The 15,644-nt window shown below is 42.9% G+C and overlaps 1 protein-coding gene across 1 annotated transcript; it reads right to left on the reverse strand.

Moving 5' to 3' along the window:
* Positions 1-7,006: 7,006 nt before the first annotated feature.
* LOC123048102 (uncharacterized) lies at positions 7,007-8,360 on the reverse strand. The gene has a single exon (XM_044471270.1). It carries the CDS (start codon positions 8,328-8,330, stop codon positions 7,113-7,115), a length of 1,218 nt encoding a protein of 405 aa, XP_044327205.1. The 5' UTR covers positions 8,331-8,360; the 3' UTR covers positions 7,007-7,112.
* Positions 8,361-15,644: the final 7,284 nt, after the last annotated feature.

Raw genomic sequence — 15,644 nt, forward strand, 5'->3', positions numbered from 1 at the left:
GCATTATTGTTGGGAATCGTTGCATGGAAAACAAAAAATTCTACGCACATGCAATGATCTTTCCATGGAGATGCATAGCAACGAGGGGGAAAGTGTGTCTACGTACCCTCGTAGACCGAAAGAGGAAGCGTTTAGTAACGCGGTTGATGTAGTCGAACTTCTTCGCGCTCCGACCTATCAAGTACCGAACGTACGACACCTCCGCGTTCAGCACACGTTCAGCTCGGTGACGTCCTCCGCCTTCTTGATCCAGGAAGAAGACGAGGTAGTGGATGAGTTCCGGCAGCACGATGGTGTGGTGATGGTGATGGTGAAGTGATCTCCGTAGGGCTTTGCCCGAGCACTACGAAAATATGACTGGGGGTGTAAACGGTGGAGGGGGCGCCGCACACGGCTAAGCAATTGTCTGTAGTGTGCTAGGCGCCCTCTCCCACATATATAGGTGGGAGGGAGGGAGGAGCAACCAATGGGGGCGCCCAAGTAGGGGGAATCCTACTTGGGCTCTCTCCCAAGACGCCCCCCTTTCCTTATTTGGAGCGCGGGGGGAAGGAAGGAGGAGGTGGCGCCCCCCCCCCCTTTCCTTTCTCTCCTAAGGAGGGAAAGGCAGGAGGGGCCACCCCCTCCCCCTTTCCTTCCCCTAGGGCCAGCCAGCCAAGGGAGGGGCGCGCCAGCCCCCTTGTGGGCTGGTTTGTCCCCACCATTGGCCCATAAGGCCCATAACTTGCAAGGGGGGTGCCCGGAACCCCTTCCGGTGACCCGAAACTTTCCCGGTACGTCCCGAAACACTTCCGGTGTCCAAATACCATCGTCCTATATATCAATCTTTACTTCTTGACCATTTTGAGAGTCCTCGTCATGTCCGTGATCTCATCCGGGACTCCGAACAACATTCAGTCACCAAACCATATAACTCATATAACACTATATCGTCAACGAACGTTAAGCGTGCGGACCCTACAGGTTCGAGAACTATGTACACATGAGCGAGACACCTCTTCGATCAATAACCAATAGTGGAACCTGAATGCCCATATTGGCTCCTACATATTCTACGAAGATCTTTATCGGTCGAACCGTTATGACAACATACGTAATTCCCTTTGTCCATCGGTATGTTACTTGCCCGAGATTCGATCGTCGGTATCTTCTCGTTCCGTAATACATCACCTCATGACTAACTCCTTAGTCATTTTCTTGCAAGCTTATGATGTGCATTACCGAGAGGGCCCAGAGATACCTCTCCCATACTCGGAGTGACAAATCCTAATCTCGATCTAAGCCAACAAACACCTTCGGAGATACCTGTAGAGCATCTTTATGATCACCCAGTTATGTTGTGACGTTTGATAGCACACAAGGTATTCCTCTGGTACCCGGGAGTTGCATAATCTCATAGTCGAAGGAATATGTATTTGACATGAAGAAAGCAATAGCAATAAACTGAACGATTAGTATGTTAAGCTAACGGATGGGTCTTGTCCATCACATCATTCTCCTAATGATGTGATCCCGTTATCAAATGACAACACATGTATATGGTTAGGAAACCTTAACCATCTTTGATCAACGAGCTAGTCTAATAGAGGCTTACTAGGGACACGGTATTTGTTTATGTATTCACACATGTATTTAAGTTTCCGATCAATACAATTCTAGCATGAATAATAAACCTTTATCATGAATAAGGAAATGTAAAATAACAACTTTATTATTGCCTCTAGGGCATATTTCCTTCAATTATATCAAAACCACATCACTACTAATGTATTCATTAAACCATGACATTAATTAACACATACACTAACCCTAGTTATTCCTACAAACCACAAGCATAATTCCTACTACACATGAATCATGAACTAGGGTTCCACCTTGATGTCAAAAAATTCCGCCAAAATAACAAGTGATTGGGATATGATCAAATACACTAGGATTTGGGGAAAACCATGAACTAAGGTTCCACCTTGATGTTAAAATTGCCACAAAACAACAACGTTTTTACCAAAAAAGTTAGGTATTACGGAGGAGATTACCTCAAGCAAAGAAGGGTGGGGAAGATCCACCGAAAAGACTTGCTGGTGTGATCAAAAGGGTCAGAAAGTCTAATCAAAGTCAAACCGTATTAATCTTTCTATTAAGGATTATAATATCTTCGGTCAAATGAAGATTTCAGAAGAAGTCATGCCAGTATCAGGACTTCGTTCTGCATGGCCGTGGGGGCAAATGCCCCCCCCCCCCCCCCCCCCCCCCCCCCCCCCCCGCCCGCCGCCAATATTGCATGCCAGAAATTTTCTTCAAGATTAAGAGCAACATAGCTTTAGCTTTGTTAGAAAAATGGCATCCAAAAACTAATACATTCTCACCCTCATGTTGTGAGCGTACTATTACGCTCCTTGATATGTGTCAAATGGCTGGGCTCCCTTTGGAATTTGGATGGAGATTTGTACGAGGAATTTATTCCACTAGAACAACCATTAGACCCCTCCCTTTGCCTATTCCCTGACTTCCTGTCAGATCTATTATCCGCTCATGACCAGCTTGCCAAGAATAATGGTGGTCATGTGACTTTCCACACCCGGTGTGATCATTTTCACAACCAGGGAAACCACTTCGTTAATTTAAAGTCTTTTCAAGAGGTTCACTGTTATCTTCCTGCATTTACTTTGCTCTCATTGGCGGAGGACCTTACAGTCGCTCCAGTTTCCTTATAATGGCGTCCTATATCACTCTAGGGCATTGATTTTCATTATCTCTGCCATCCCTTTGTTCTATATATTTTCCCTTTGTCGAATCAGCACACATCCTATAGGACCATGCTATAGGATTAGGGGATGGCACATCCATTTTATCATTGGTTGGATGTGGATTTATTTAAGTAAAATGTTTGGCAAAAGTGCAAGAGTGAATAAGTTTTCAATTGCTAAACTTTCCCGAGGGAAATTATCTATGGTGGGAATTATGTTCAAGATTCCACATGATTTTAGCCCTGAAAAGGCACATGCTTTCTTCAAGGACTATAATAATATTGCATGGTACCCACCAAAATTGTCCAATAATTAGCGCAGGGTGGCTACAAAAAGCATTCACTATTTCCATCCGATGTGGGATGTTGCCATGGAGAAGGTATAATTATGACGATGACTTGTGCATTGTTGAGCCGTATCATCCTGATTGGGTTGCTTGACAATTCAAATTAGATCAGCATGTACCATATACCCCATTGCACAATTTATACACAATAGATGATACAAGTATTGCTTATGCATATTGGTGGCGTTTCTTGCGCTTGAACCCAAAGCAGCGCCACTATATTCCCAACAAAACTTGGGTGGGAAAATCCTCGGTGGCATGGAAAAACTGGTGGAACGCTTTCATCCACCCATTCACTAGTGTCTTTGGCCAGCTTCGTCAAGGCAATACGATGGGCGAGACTCTTAGGAGAAGAGTTTACCAAATATGTATAGAATGGGGAGAAACATATTTTTCCTCGTAAAATTTTAGATGAAGATCTTGTTATAGTAAAGAAGGTGTGTGTTGAATGGCAAGAGAGCTATTGAGGCAAGAGAATTACCTGGATGGATATCTTAGGAAGTTACCTTGATGTAAAAAATGCCACCAAACAACGACGTTTTACCAAAAACAAAGTTAGGTGTTTTGGAGGAGATTACCTCAAGCAATGAAGGGTGGGGAAGATCCAACAAAAAGAGTTGCCGGTGTGACATAAAGGGCTACATTCAAAAACAATCTAATCAAGGTCAAATCATATTAATCTTTTGGTTAAGGATTATAATATCTTCGGTCAAATAAAGATTTCAGAAGAGGTCATGCACGTATCAGGACTTCGTTCTGCATCGCCGTGGGAGCAGATGCCCCCCCCCCCCCCCCCCAATATTGCATGCCAGAAATTTTCCCGAATATTAAGAGCAACATACTTTGTTAGAAAAATGGGATCCAAAAACCAATATGTTCTCACTCTCATGCGGTGAGATTACTATTACGCTCCTTGATATGTGTCAAATGGCTGGGATCCCTTTGGATGGAGATTTGTACAAGGAAATTTATTCCACTTGAACAACCATTAGGCCCCTCCCTTCGCCTATTCCCTGACTTCCTGTCAGATCTATTATCCGCTCATGACCAGCTTGCCAAGAATAATGGTGGTCAGGTGACTTTCCAGACCTGGTGTGATCATTTCACAACCAGGGAAACCACTTCGTTCCTTTAAAGTATCTTCGTGAGGTAAGCTTGTATCTTCCTGCATTTAATTTGCTCTCATTGGCGGAGGACCTTACATTCACGCTAGTTTCCTTGTAATGGCGTCCTAGATCACTCCAAGGCACCGAATTTCATTAGCTCTGCCAGCCCTTTGTTTTATATATTTTTCTTTGTCGAATCAACACCCATCCTATAGGACCCTGCTATAGGATTAGGGGATGGCACGTCCATTTTATTATTGGTTGGATGGGGGTTTATTTAAGTAAAATGTTTGGCAAAAGAGCAAGATTGGATAAGCTTTCAATTTCTATACTTTACCTAGGGAAATTATCTATGGTGGGAATTATTTTCAAGATTCCACATGATTTTATCCCTGAAAAGGCACATGCTTTCTTCAAGGACTATAATAATATTGCATGGTACCCACCAAATTTGTCCAATAACTAGCGCAGGTCGGCTACAAAAAGCATTCACTATTTCCATCCGACGTGGGATGCTGCCATGGAGAAGGTCTAATTATGACGATGACTTGTGCATTGTTGAGCCGTATCATCCCGATCGGGTTGCTTGACAATTCAGATTAGATCAGCATGTACCATATACCCCATTGCACAGTTTATACACAATAGATGACACAAGTATTACTTATGCATATTGGTGGCCTTTCTTGCGCTCGACCCAAAGCAACCCCACTATATTCCCAACAGAACTTGGGTGGGAAACTCTTCGGTGGCATGGACAAACTGGTGGAACACTTTCATCCAACCATTCACTCGTGTTTTTGGCCAGCTTCGTCAAGGCAATACGATGGGCGAGACTCCTATGAGGAGAGTTTACCAAATATGTATAGAATGGGGAGAATCATATTTTTCCTCATAAAATTTTAGACGAGGATCTTGTTATAGTAAATAAGGTAGGTGCTGAACGGCAAGAGGAGTATCTTGCAACTATTGATGCAAGAGAAATACTTGGAAGGATATCTTAGGAAGTTACCTCTCGGACAACAATGCTTCGCCAAATTTGTTGCAACGAGTAAGCGATTGGACGAGACCGAAATGCACCACTCACCGTGCTCAATCCCTTCCTGTCCTCAGCCAACCTTCTGTTCGATCCCGCCACTAGCTTTGTCCGGTCGTATGACATTGTGTCGGGCTATAGTAGCGCGAAGAACTTGGTCTTCTACCAGGGCAACCTATACCAAATATGGAGGAACCCGGGTTACACGGTCACTCTGCTGCTGCCAGAAGGCGGTCGCTATCGTGTAAGGGATGATGAAATATTCGTTGTCAAATATTATCCATAGCGGGGGGCTACACGGTGTTTTTCTTGAGGAATTATGTGGTATTGATGTACACCGAAGGCGTTCCAAAACTCAAGGGTGACTACCTATACTGGATCGACGGGAGGGGTACGTAGGGACCGACGCATGGTCTTCGACATGGCAACTAGGAAGTCTACACCTTGCCTTCCTACCATGGCTAGTGATGTCGTTCCAGGGCAAGCACGGTCTGCTGGTACTTTCTGAGCAACAAGCAGGTAGCAAATAACAATTACAGAAATGCATGAAGAAAGAGTTTAATCAAAACCAAAGTCAGGGTCATCGTTGAACGCGCATAAGACAATGCATGAGAAAGAACCTGGTGTGAAGGCCCTCAAGATCTGGTGGAGTGCAATTGCTTTTCGTGGCCAATAGTTCGTTCTATTTTTTTCCTTTTTGTGGCCAATAGTTCCTTCTATTTTTTGTGGCTTGGTAAAATAATTTGCCTGTGTAAGTTGTTGGTTAATTTGTAGTCCATATCATTTTTTCCGTTTGGCCACTAGTTAATCATATATCCTTTTTGTGGCCAATAGTTCCTTCTATTTGTTTGCTATTTGTGGCCAATAGTTCGTTCTATTTTTTTGCATTTTGTGGCCAATAGTTCGTTCAGCTGGGTTTGGGTCGTTTGGTTTCGGCGTACGTTTGATTTTGACTCCAAAAAAAAAACGCTCTCCGATCTGTTAATCACGGTCTCAAGGCTGGTGTGCATTGCGCTCCATCTTCTTCCATCGGCAGCTTTTGCCAAAAAAGAAAAAAAGAACAGGCGCATCCAGCCGACTCCAAACAATTTAGGCCATTCAGCGGGGCATGCCTGGGAATCCGCCCAGGTTTGCGTATGAGATGGTCGTGGTAGGGAGATTTGTGGCGCATCCGTAAATGATTTGTAATTAATTATCTGTTTTTGACAGGAAAAAAAATTAAACGCACACAAGACATAGGTCTGAGCTTGGCTCGGCTCGATGCGTGCCGGGCAGCAAAGGTGGAGAGCACACGAGAAGGTTAACTGGAGATCACCCTATCTCATAGACTGACCAACAGTCGGGCTTATATATGTGTGATGTTCCAAAGTTTTTGCTCTGTAGGAGGAAAATACACATGAGTACACCCCTATACGAATATTAAACTTTAAAAAATACCAACAAAATTAAAAAAAACTGAAATTTGGGGATATCAAACCTGAGTTCTCAATCTACTCCCGTGCGATACCATTTTGATATAGCTAATTTAATTTTTGGTAAGTTCATTGCTATAATTTCCACAACAACTTGCGGAGCGTACGTTATCTAGTTGCTACAATTCCTTTCTACCTGGATCGGATTCTTCAGCTAAGCTTACGATAGCACAATGGTTAAAATTTCCATCAAACAAATATTTCTTCAGCAGCAACTCTGAATACTAGCTGGAATTCTCTAGTATAACACCAGGGAGGTACTGTACAATATACAGTACGTTTCATACGACAAGATGGATTATTTAAGCTAAATTAACACTATATATAGTTAGTCAGTACTAGCTGTAAACGGGGAGCAGAAACAGAGAGCAGCCACGATAGCAAATTAAGTCCCAGAGTGAATGCCATTCAGAGCACCGCCTCGATCCTCTGTTGGTTGCTAAACATGTAACGGCGGGATTTGTGCTTCATCATGCGGAGGCCACGCATCGTCCCTTTGCTTTCGCCGTTGCTGTACGCTACCTCCATACCGGTGAAGAGGGCGAATTCCTTGACGGATTCCATCTCGTTCCATTCCTTGTTGAATTTCATGGCATCCAAGAAGTCGACAATGATGAACCTGCCGGAACCGAGGCTGACGGCAATGGGCTGGTGCAAGCTCTTCGGCTGCCACTCCTCTGGCAGGTCATCACGGTTCCAGATCCGCATCTTGTTCGGCGACAGCTCCTCCCCTCCGACGATGCCCGAGAGGTCGGCAGCGCAGGGGAGGTTGTTTGAGACGCCAAACCAGAGTCCAAGCTCAGGGACGTAATCCGCCTTGCCATTGAAGGGCATGAGCCAGTTGCCAGCTTTGCTCCACTCGCGAGTCGCGATGTGGAAGCAGTAGGTGCCGGCACCCTCGGCGCCACAGATGGAGAAGCAGATGCTGCCGCCGACGAGGGCGTGACCGAAGACCATGGCGTGCTCGTGGTGGCTGATCCACGGCGGCAAAGGGAGGATGTCGCAGTGCCAGAACCTGCTAGATATGGCCGACGGTTTGAACCCCCTCCACACCAGGGCCTCGAACTGCGGCCGCACCTCCGCCTTGTCCGGATGGAGGAGGCCATCGATGATGTAGAGGTCGCCCGTGTCATCCCCGTCAGGGAGGTGTGAGTCTGTCGGAGGGACGGAGATGGCCATCGGCATCTTCTTGACCCCGTGGAGGCATGGCAGGGTATCGATGTAGCGGGAGCCATCGACGACGTTGAAGCGTAGCATGCGGTTCCCGCGGTCGCCCAAGACGACCTTGCTCTCCGAGGCGGTGGGGAAGAAATGGACGAAGCGATGGGAGTCGAGGCAGGGGGAGAGTTGCGGTGGCCCCATGAGCAGCTCGGGTTTTGGCGGAACGATCTTGGGCGCTGCCGCGTCCGCCGTCGCCAGATCTTGGGTGTTGCAGATCCTTCGCCTGTTGGTGGCACGGGCCTTGGCAGGCGTCAGTGTTGGCAGCACCTTGCCATGCGCGGCCGCCTCTTCTTCCGTCGGATGAAAAAATCCCGTCTTGGAGAGGTCCAAGCGCCGCAGCAAATACAAGCGCCTGTGCCCGTCATATAGCCCCAGGTTCAGGAACCGACGCATCCCGCCGCTCATAATCGCTGACTCTCACGATCTAGTTAGTATGATCCTTCTTGATCTCCTGGGAGGGTGATAAGGAAAAAAAGAAATTAGATCAAACTGAAGCAAGATGACTGACGCATGCGGATGATGTACCGGCGGCGAACCTGCCATAGGTTAGAAGGTATAGTATAGGGGCAGAAGGAATTACGTACAGAAAAATTGAGATGCCACCGTGCGCATTGGGCACCTTGATGAAACGGGGAACGGACGGTGGTCGGCAGCGGTGGCTGGAACGGTGACGACGGCGACGGCGACGGCGGCGGTTCGGTAGGTATTCGCGGGACTGATTTGGGGATTTCTCTTTTACGTTTTTTTTATTTGAGGTAAGGGGATTTCTTTTACTGTATGTATGTAGGCTTGACCACATGGGCCGAAGCCCAAGCCCAAGCATCATTTTTCTCACACATATTTATGGTATTACTTCACACATTATTAATTTCTTGATAATAAAGTATATTAATGTAATGATAATTTGCATAAAAATTATTCACGCATACTTCTATTTTAAAAATATTCATGTAATTAAAAAATAGTTCACTTTTTTTAATGAAAAATGATCGTGCAATTCAAAATAATATTCACATATTTTAAAAAAATCTTCTTGTAATTTACAAAGTTGATCGTGTATTTTTTTCAAATTTTCATGTCATTTTAAAATGTTTACTTATAATTCCAAAATGTTGACGTATTTTCAAAAGTGCTAATCATTTTTTACAAAATTATACTATGTTTTGAACAATTTTCACACATCATTTTAAGGTTTATGTAACTGAGGAAACATGAAAATTGGTTATTTATTTTAATACAACATTCATATAATTATAAAAAAAACATGCAAACATTTTAATGAAATGTTCATGTTAACTTGTAATTTTTTCGTGTATTTTCAAAACCAGGTATTTATAATAATAAAAAGCGAAAAAGGACATACTGAATAGCTAGAAGGGAGAAACAATGTGGTGACTGACTTAGGGGGCTACTTGGTGTTCGTCGGGAGGAACAATGCGGTGTTGATCTATGCTAAAGGTGTTCCCGGACTGAATGGCGACTGCGTGTATTGGATCGGCGGGAGGGGCAGGGATCGGTTTTTCACATGGAAACTATGAGATCGACACCTTGCCTTCCCGCCGTTGCTGGCGTCGCTCCAGGAAGCACAATTGCTGGTACTTCTTGAGCGACAAGGTAGTGTATAACCGCAATGCAAATCAGCATGCATGAAGAAGAGTTTAATCCAACCCAAAGCAATGGTTCATGGTGAACTCGCGCATGAGGTGGAACAATGATGGTGACTCAGTGGCATTGGCGGATGCGATGTTTGTCAGGCGTGAGCAAAAGTATGATATGAATGCACGGAAGATCAGGCTAAGCGCAATTGCTTGCAATGGCCAATAGTTTGCTCTAATTTATACAATATTCTAAAGTAATTTTCATGGGTAAGTTGTTCGTTTGTAGTCCATATCATCTTTTGGCTGTTTGTTTCATGCAATGGAAGCTAGGCCTATGATTGCTGGTTAATTATGTTGCCTAAAATGGTTTGCTTCATTACGTATGTCTTGGTTGCTCTTGCTGTTTTTACAAGTGGAATTCTTCTTATTATTTCACACGGGCTTTGATTATATAAACAGTATATTTCGTTCAAACGGGCTGTAATCATTGCATGCTATATCTCATCTGATTCTTCTTTCAAACGGGCTGTAATCTGCAGATGTGATAATAAATCCTTGTAATCTGTAATAATAAATCCTAGTAATATAATCATTTGCAAAGTTAATATATATACAAGGCTTTCGTTACACTAAACCTGTGTTGTTTAGAATATTTATAAGATTCTCCTTATATATATACACATACAAAGCTCTCCATTGATGAAATTGTTAAACGTAAATACTAATTTGACACCCAGCGCAAAACACAAAACAAGGCTCTCCTTTGATGAAAATGTTCGTGTTTTCTAAAACATGTTCTATATTTTCATCTATTTAAAACAATCTAAAAATCAGAGTCCAAGCTCAGGGACGTAATCCGCCTTGCCATTGAAGGGCATGAGCCAGTCCCCAGCTTTGCTCCACTCACGAGTCGCCATGTGGAAGCAGTAGGTGCCGGCACCCTCGGCGCCACAGATGGAGAAGCAGATGCTGTCGCTGACGATATGAAAGCATGATGTAAAATGGACGTATCAACTCCCCCAAGCTTAGACCTCGCTTGTCCTCAAGCGGAAGCCGATAACGAAAAATATGTCCACATGTTTAGAGATAGAGGTGTCGATAAAATAAAATACGGACATGAGGGCATCATGATCATTCTTATAACAACAACATATATATATATATATATATATATATATATATATATTGTCATATGATTTCTTATGTTAAAGTAACAATCTATTCACAATGTCAAGTATGAATCAGAAACTTCATTGAAAACTAACAAACTATGATCTCGGTCATTGAAGCAATTGCAATTTATCATAACATCGGAAAGAGTCAATATAAGAGCTTTTCAGCAAGTCCACATACTCAACTATCATTTAGTCTTTCACAATTGCTAACACTCACGCGATACTTACGGGTATGGAGTGTTAATTGGACACAGAGAAAGATAGGGGCTTATAGTGTTGCCTCTCAACCTTTTACCTCAAGGGTAATGTCAACAATAATAATTTATAATAATTTACATCCAATTGGATATATATATCATGATCTTTCCAACACAATGAGCTTGCCAAAGGATAAAGTGCAAAAAGGAAAGGTGAAGATCACCGCGACTTTTGCATAAGAGATAAAGCAAAAATAAAAGATAGGCCCTTCGCAGAGGGAAGCAGAGGTTGTCATGTGCTTTTATGGTTGATGCACAAAATCATAATGCGGAAGAACGTCACTTTATATTGCCACTTGTGATAGGGACCTTTATTATGAAGTCCTTCGCTTTTATTGATTCCATATCACAAGATCGTATAAAGCTTATTTTCTCCACACTAATAGATCATACATATTTAGAGAGCAATTTTTATTGCATGCAACAATGATAACTTACTTGAAGGATCTTACTCAATCCATAGGTAGGTATGGTGGGCACTCATGGAAAAACTGGGTTGAAGGATATCTCTACTTGGTGCAAGGAATTTGGCTAGCATGAGGAGGAAAGGCAAGCTCATCATGTTGGATGATCCATGACAATACACTTTATTTTGGATATAAGAAAACATAACCCATTACGTTGTCTTCCTTGTGCAACATCAACTTTTTAGCATGTCATATTTTAATGAGTGCTCACAATCATAAAAGATGTCCAAGATAGTATATTTATATGTGAAAACCTCTCTTTCTTTATGACCAAAACTATGTTTGTCAACTCTCAACAACTTTTACTCATCATACTCTTTATATGTGAAGTCATTACTCTCCATAAGATCAATATGATCTGTCTATTTCTTTTTATTCTTTCTCCCCCTTTTTTTATTCCCTCAAGATCATAGCAAGATAATCAAGCCCTTGACTCAAAACTAATCTTTATTATATATAGCTCACGGACTCAATTACATAGACACAGACTCGATTACATAGAAGGATCATAAAGCATAACTTGAAACTAGATCATACTAAACTTTATTCTACTAGATCAAGATATAACCAAAAGAATCGAACTAAGAAAAACGGTAAAGATAGAAGTGTGATGGTGATACTATACCGGGGCACCTCCCCCAAGCTTGGCAGTTGCCAAGGGGAGTGCCCATACCCATGTATTTATGTCTCTTTCCTCGGAGGTGGTGATGATGGAGTTGTTGATGATGTAGGCTTGTCGTCCATCTTCCAAGGCATTGGCTCACCATCATAGAAGGATGACCGAGTCTCCGGGATCCTCAAATCTGCAGCCAAACTCATCCTCTTGAATCTATATTCATACTCACAGTTTTGGTTTTACAGGTCATAGATCTGGGCTTGGAGGTGCTCGATTTTTTCGTGAAGCATGAAGATGGCCCCCCCAATATTCTTCGTATTCAGCTTGTGGTTGTTGGTGAACTCCGCGATCATCATGTGGTTGGCGTCGACTCCGCGTTCCACCATCCCTTGGCACTTGAAAACTTGCTGCTCCATTGCTTCGAGTCTTGTCTCCACGCTTCTGGTCCTCCTTGGTCCCTCGACATCGCGGATGTCCAGCAACCCATCACGCATCTCAATGGTTTGAGGGTGTTGCAGCACCTCCACGAGGTAGGGGTCGATAACCTTCTCGAAAAACTTATCCTTGGGGCGTATGAAGATGTCATGGTGATCTAGATCTGTCAGAAAAACAACTTGAAACAAAAACAGAGTATATTTGCATGGTAAAGTGGTCAAAACCTTCAGGAGATTATATAATGAATTTTTACCGACCAAAAGAAGTATTGTGCAAGAAAACGGAGTTCGGGGAGCACACGAGGTGCCCACGAGGCAGGGGGCTAGGGCGCGCCCTCCACCCTCGTGGATGCCTCGTGTCCTTTTCGGACTAATTCTTATTTTCCTATTTTCTTAAATATTCCAAAACGGAGAAAAATTGCTATAGAACTGTTTTGGAGTCGGTTTACTTACCGTACCACATACCTATTCCTTTTCGGAGTCTGAAACGTTCTGGAAAGTATCCCTTATGTACTCCTCCGGGGTTATGGTATCAATAACATTGGTTTCAACATTTATGGGATTACCTGAGATATAATGTTTGATTCTTTGACCGTTCACCAGCTTCAGATTCGTGCCCTCGAAGTTGTTAATCTTTATGGCACCGGAACGATAGACCTCCTCGATAACGTAAGGACCTTCCCATTTAGAGAGGAGTTTTCCTGCAAAAAATCTTAAACGAGAGTTGTATAACAAGACATAATCACCTACATTAAACTCACGCTTTTGTATCCTTTTGTCATGCCATCTTTTAACTTTTTCTTTAAACAGTTTGGCATTCTGATAGGCCTGGGTTCTCCACTCATCAATTGAGCTAATGTCAAATAGTCTCTTCTCACCGGCAAGTTTGAAATCATAATTGAGCTCTTTAACGGCCCAATATGTCTTATGTTCTAGTTCGATAGGTAAATGACATGCTTTTCCATAAACCATTTTATACAGAGACATACCCATAGGATTTTTATATGCAGTTCTATAGGCCCATAATGCATCATCAAGTTTCTTGGACCAATTCGTTCGATATCTATTAACAGTCTTTTGCAAAATTAATTTGATCTCTCTATTACTCAATTCTACTTGACCACTAGACTGTGGGTGGTATGGAGATGCAATTCTATGATTAACATCATACTTAGCAAGCATTTTACGAAAAGCACCATGAATAAAATGTGAGCCACCATCGGTCATTAAGTATCTAGGGACTCCAAACCTCGAAAAAATAACTTCTTTAAGCATCTTAGTAGAGGTGTTATGATCAGCACTACTAGTTGGAATAGCTTCTACCCACTTAGTAACGTAATCAATAGCAACCAAAATATGTGTATACCCATTAGAGGAAGGAAACGGTCCCACGTAATCAAACCCCAAACATCAAATGGTTCAATAACAAGTGAATAGTTCATAGGAATTTCTTGACGTCTACTAATATTACCAATTCTTTGACATTCATCACAAGACAATACAAACTTACGGGCATCTTTGAAAAGAGTAGGCCAATAAAAAATGGATTGCAATACCTTATGTGCAGTTCTATCTCCAGCGTGCTGTCTGATACGTCTCCAACATATCTATAATTTTTTATTGCTCCATGCTATTATATATTATGTTTTGGATGTTTAATGGGATTTATTATACACTTTTATATTATTTTTGGGACTAACCTATTAACCCAAGGCCCAGTGCAAATTGCTATTTTTTTTTGCCTATTTCAGTGTTTCGCAGAAAAGGAATATCAAACGGAGTCCAAACGGAATGAAACCTTCGGGAGAGTTATTTTTGGAACGAACGTGATCCAGAGGACTTGGAGTGGACGTCAAGAAACAACCGAGGAGGCCACGAGGCAGGGAGGCACGCCTGCCCCCTGGGCAGGCCCCCACCCTCATGGGCCCCTCGTGGCTCCACTGACCTACTTCTTCCTCCTATATATACCTACGTACCCCGAAACCATCCAGGAGCACCACAAAAACCTAGTTCCACCACCGCAACCTTCTGTATCCGTGAGATCCCATCTTGGGGCCTTTTCCGGCGCTCCGCCGGAGGGGGCATCGATCACGGAGGGCTTCTACATCAACACCATAGCCTCTCCGATGATCTGTGAGTAGTTTACCACAGACCTTCGGGTCCATAGTTATTAGCCAGATGGCTTCTTCTCTCTCTTTGGATCTCAATACAAAGTTCTCCTTGATCTTCTTGGAGTTCTATTCGATGTAACTCTTTTTGCGGTGTGTTTGTCGAGATCCGATGAATTGTGGGTTTATGATCAAGATTATCTATGAGCAATATTTGAATCTTATCTAAATTCTTTTATGTATGATTGGTTATCTTTGCAAGTCTCTTCGAATTATCAGTTTGGTTTGGCCTACTAGATTGATCTTTCTTGCAATGGGAGAAGTGCTTAGCTTTGGGTTCAATCATGCGGTGCTCGATCCCAGTGACAGTAGCGGAAACGACACGTATTGTATTGTTTCCATCGAGGATAAAAAATGGGGTTTATATCATATTGCTTGAGTTTATCCCTCTACATCATGTCATCTTACCTAATGCGTTACTCTGTTCTTACGAACTTAATACTCTAGATGCATGCTGGATAGCGGTCGATGTGTGGAGTAATAGTAGTAGATGCAGGCAGGAGTCGGTCTACTTGTCACGCACGTGATGCCTATATACATGATCATGCCTAGATATTCTCATAATTATGCACTTTTCTATCAATTGCTCGACAGTAATTTGTTCAGCCATCGTAATACTTATGCTATCATGAGAGAAGCCACTAGTCAAACCTATGGCCCCCGGGTCTATCTTCCATCATATTAATCTTCCGTCAACTAGTTATTTCTGTCGCCGTTTACTTTGCAATCTTTACTTTCAATCTTTATCATAAAAATACCAAAAATATTATCTTATCATCTCTATCAGATCTCACTTTTGCAAGTGGCCGTGAAGGGATTGACAACCCCTTTATTGCGTTGGTTGCAAGGTTCTTATTTGTTTGTGTAGGTACGAGGGACTTTCGTGCGGCCTCCTACTGGATTGATACCTTGGTTCTCAAAAACTGAGGGAAATACTTACGCTGCTTTGCTGTATCACCCTTTCCTCTTCAAGGGAAAAACCAGCGCATGCTCAAGAGGTGGAA

This window comes from Triticum aestivum, chromosome 2D, assembly GCF_018294505.1.
Source record: "Triticum aestivum cultivar Chinese Spring chromosome 2D, IWGSC CS RefSeq v2.1, whole genome shotgun sequence".
NCBI lineage: Eukaryota > Viridiplantae > Streptophyta > Magnoliopsida > Poales > Poaceae > Triticum > Triticum aestivum.

Excerpts from the sequence above, each read along its gene's own strand:
- LOC123048102 (XM_044471270.1), bottom strand. The coding sequence starts at position 8,330 with ATGAGCGGCGGGATGCGTCGGTTCCTGAACCTGGGGCTATATGACGGG.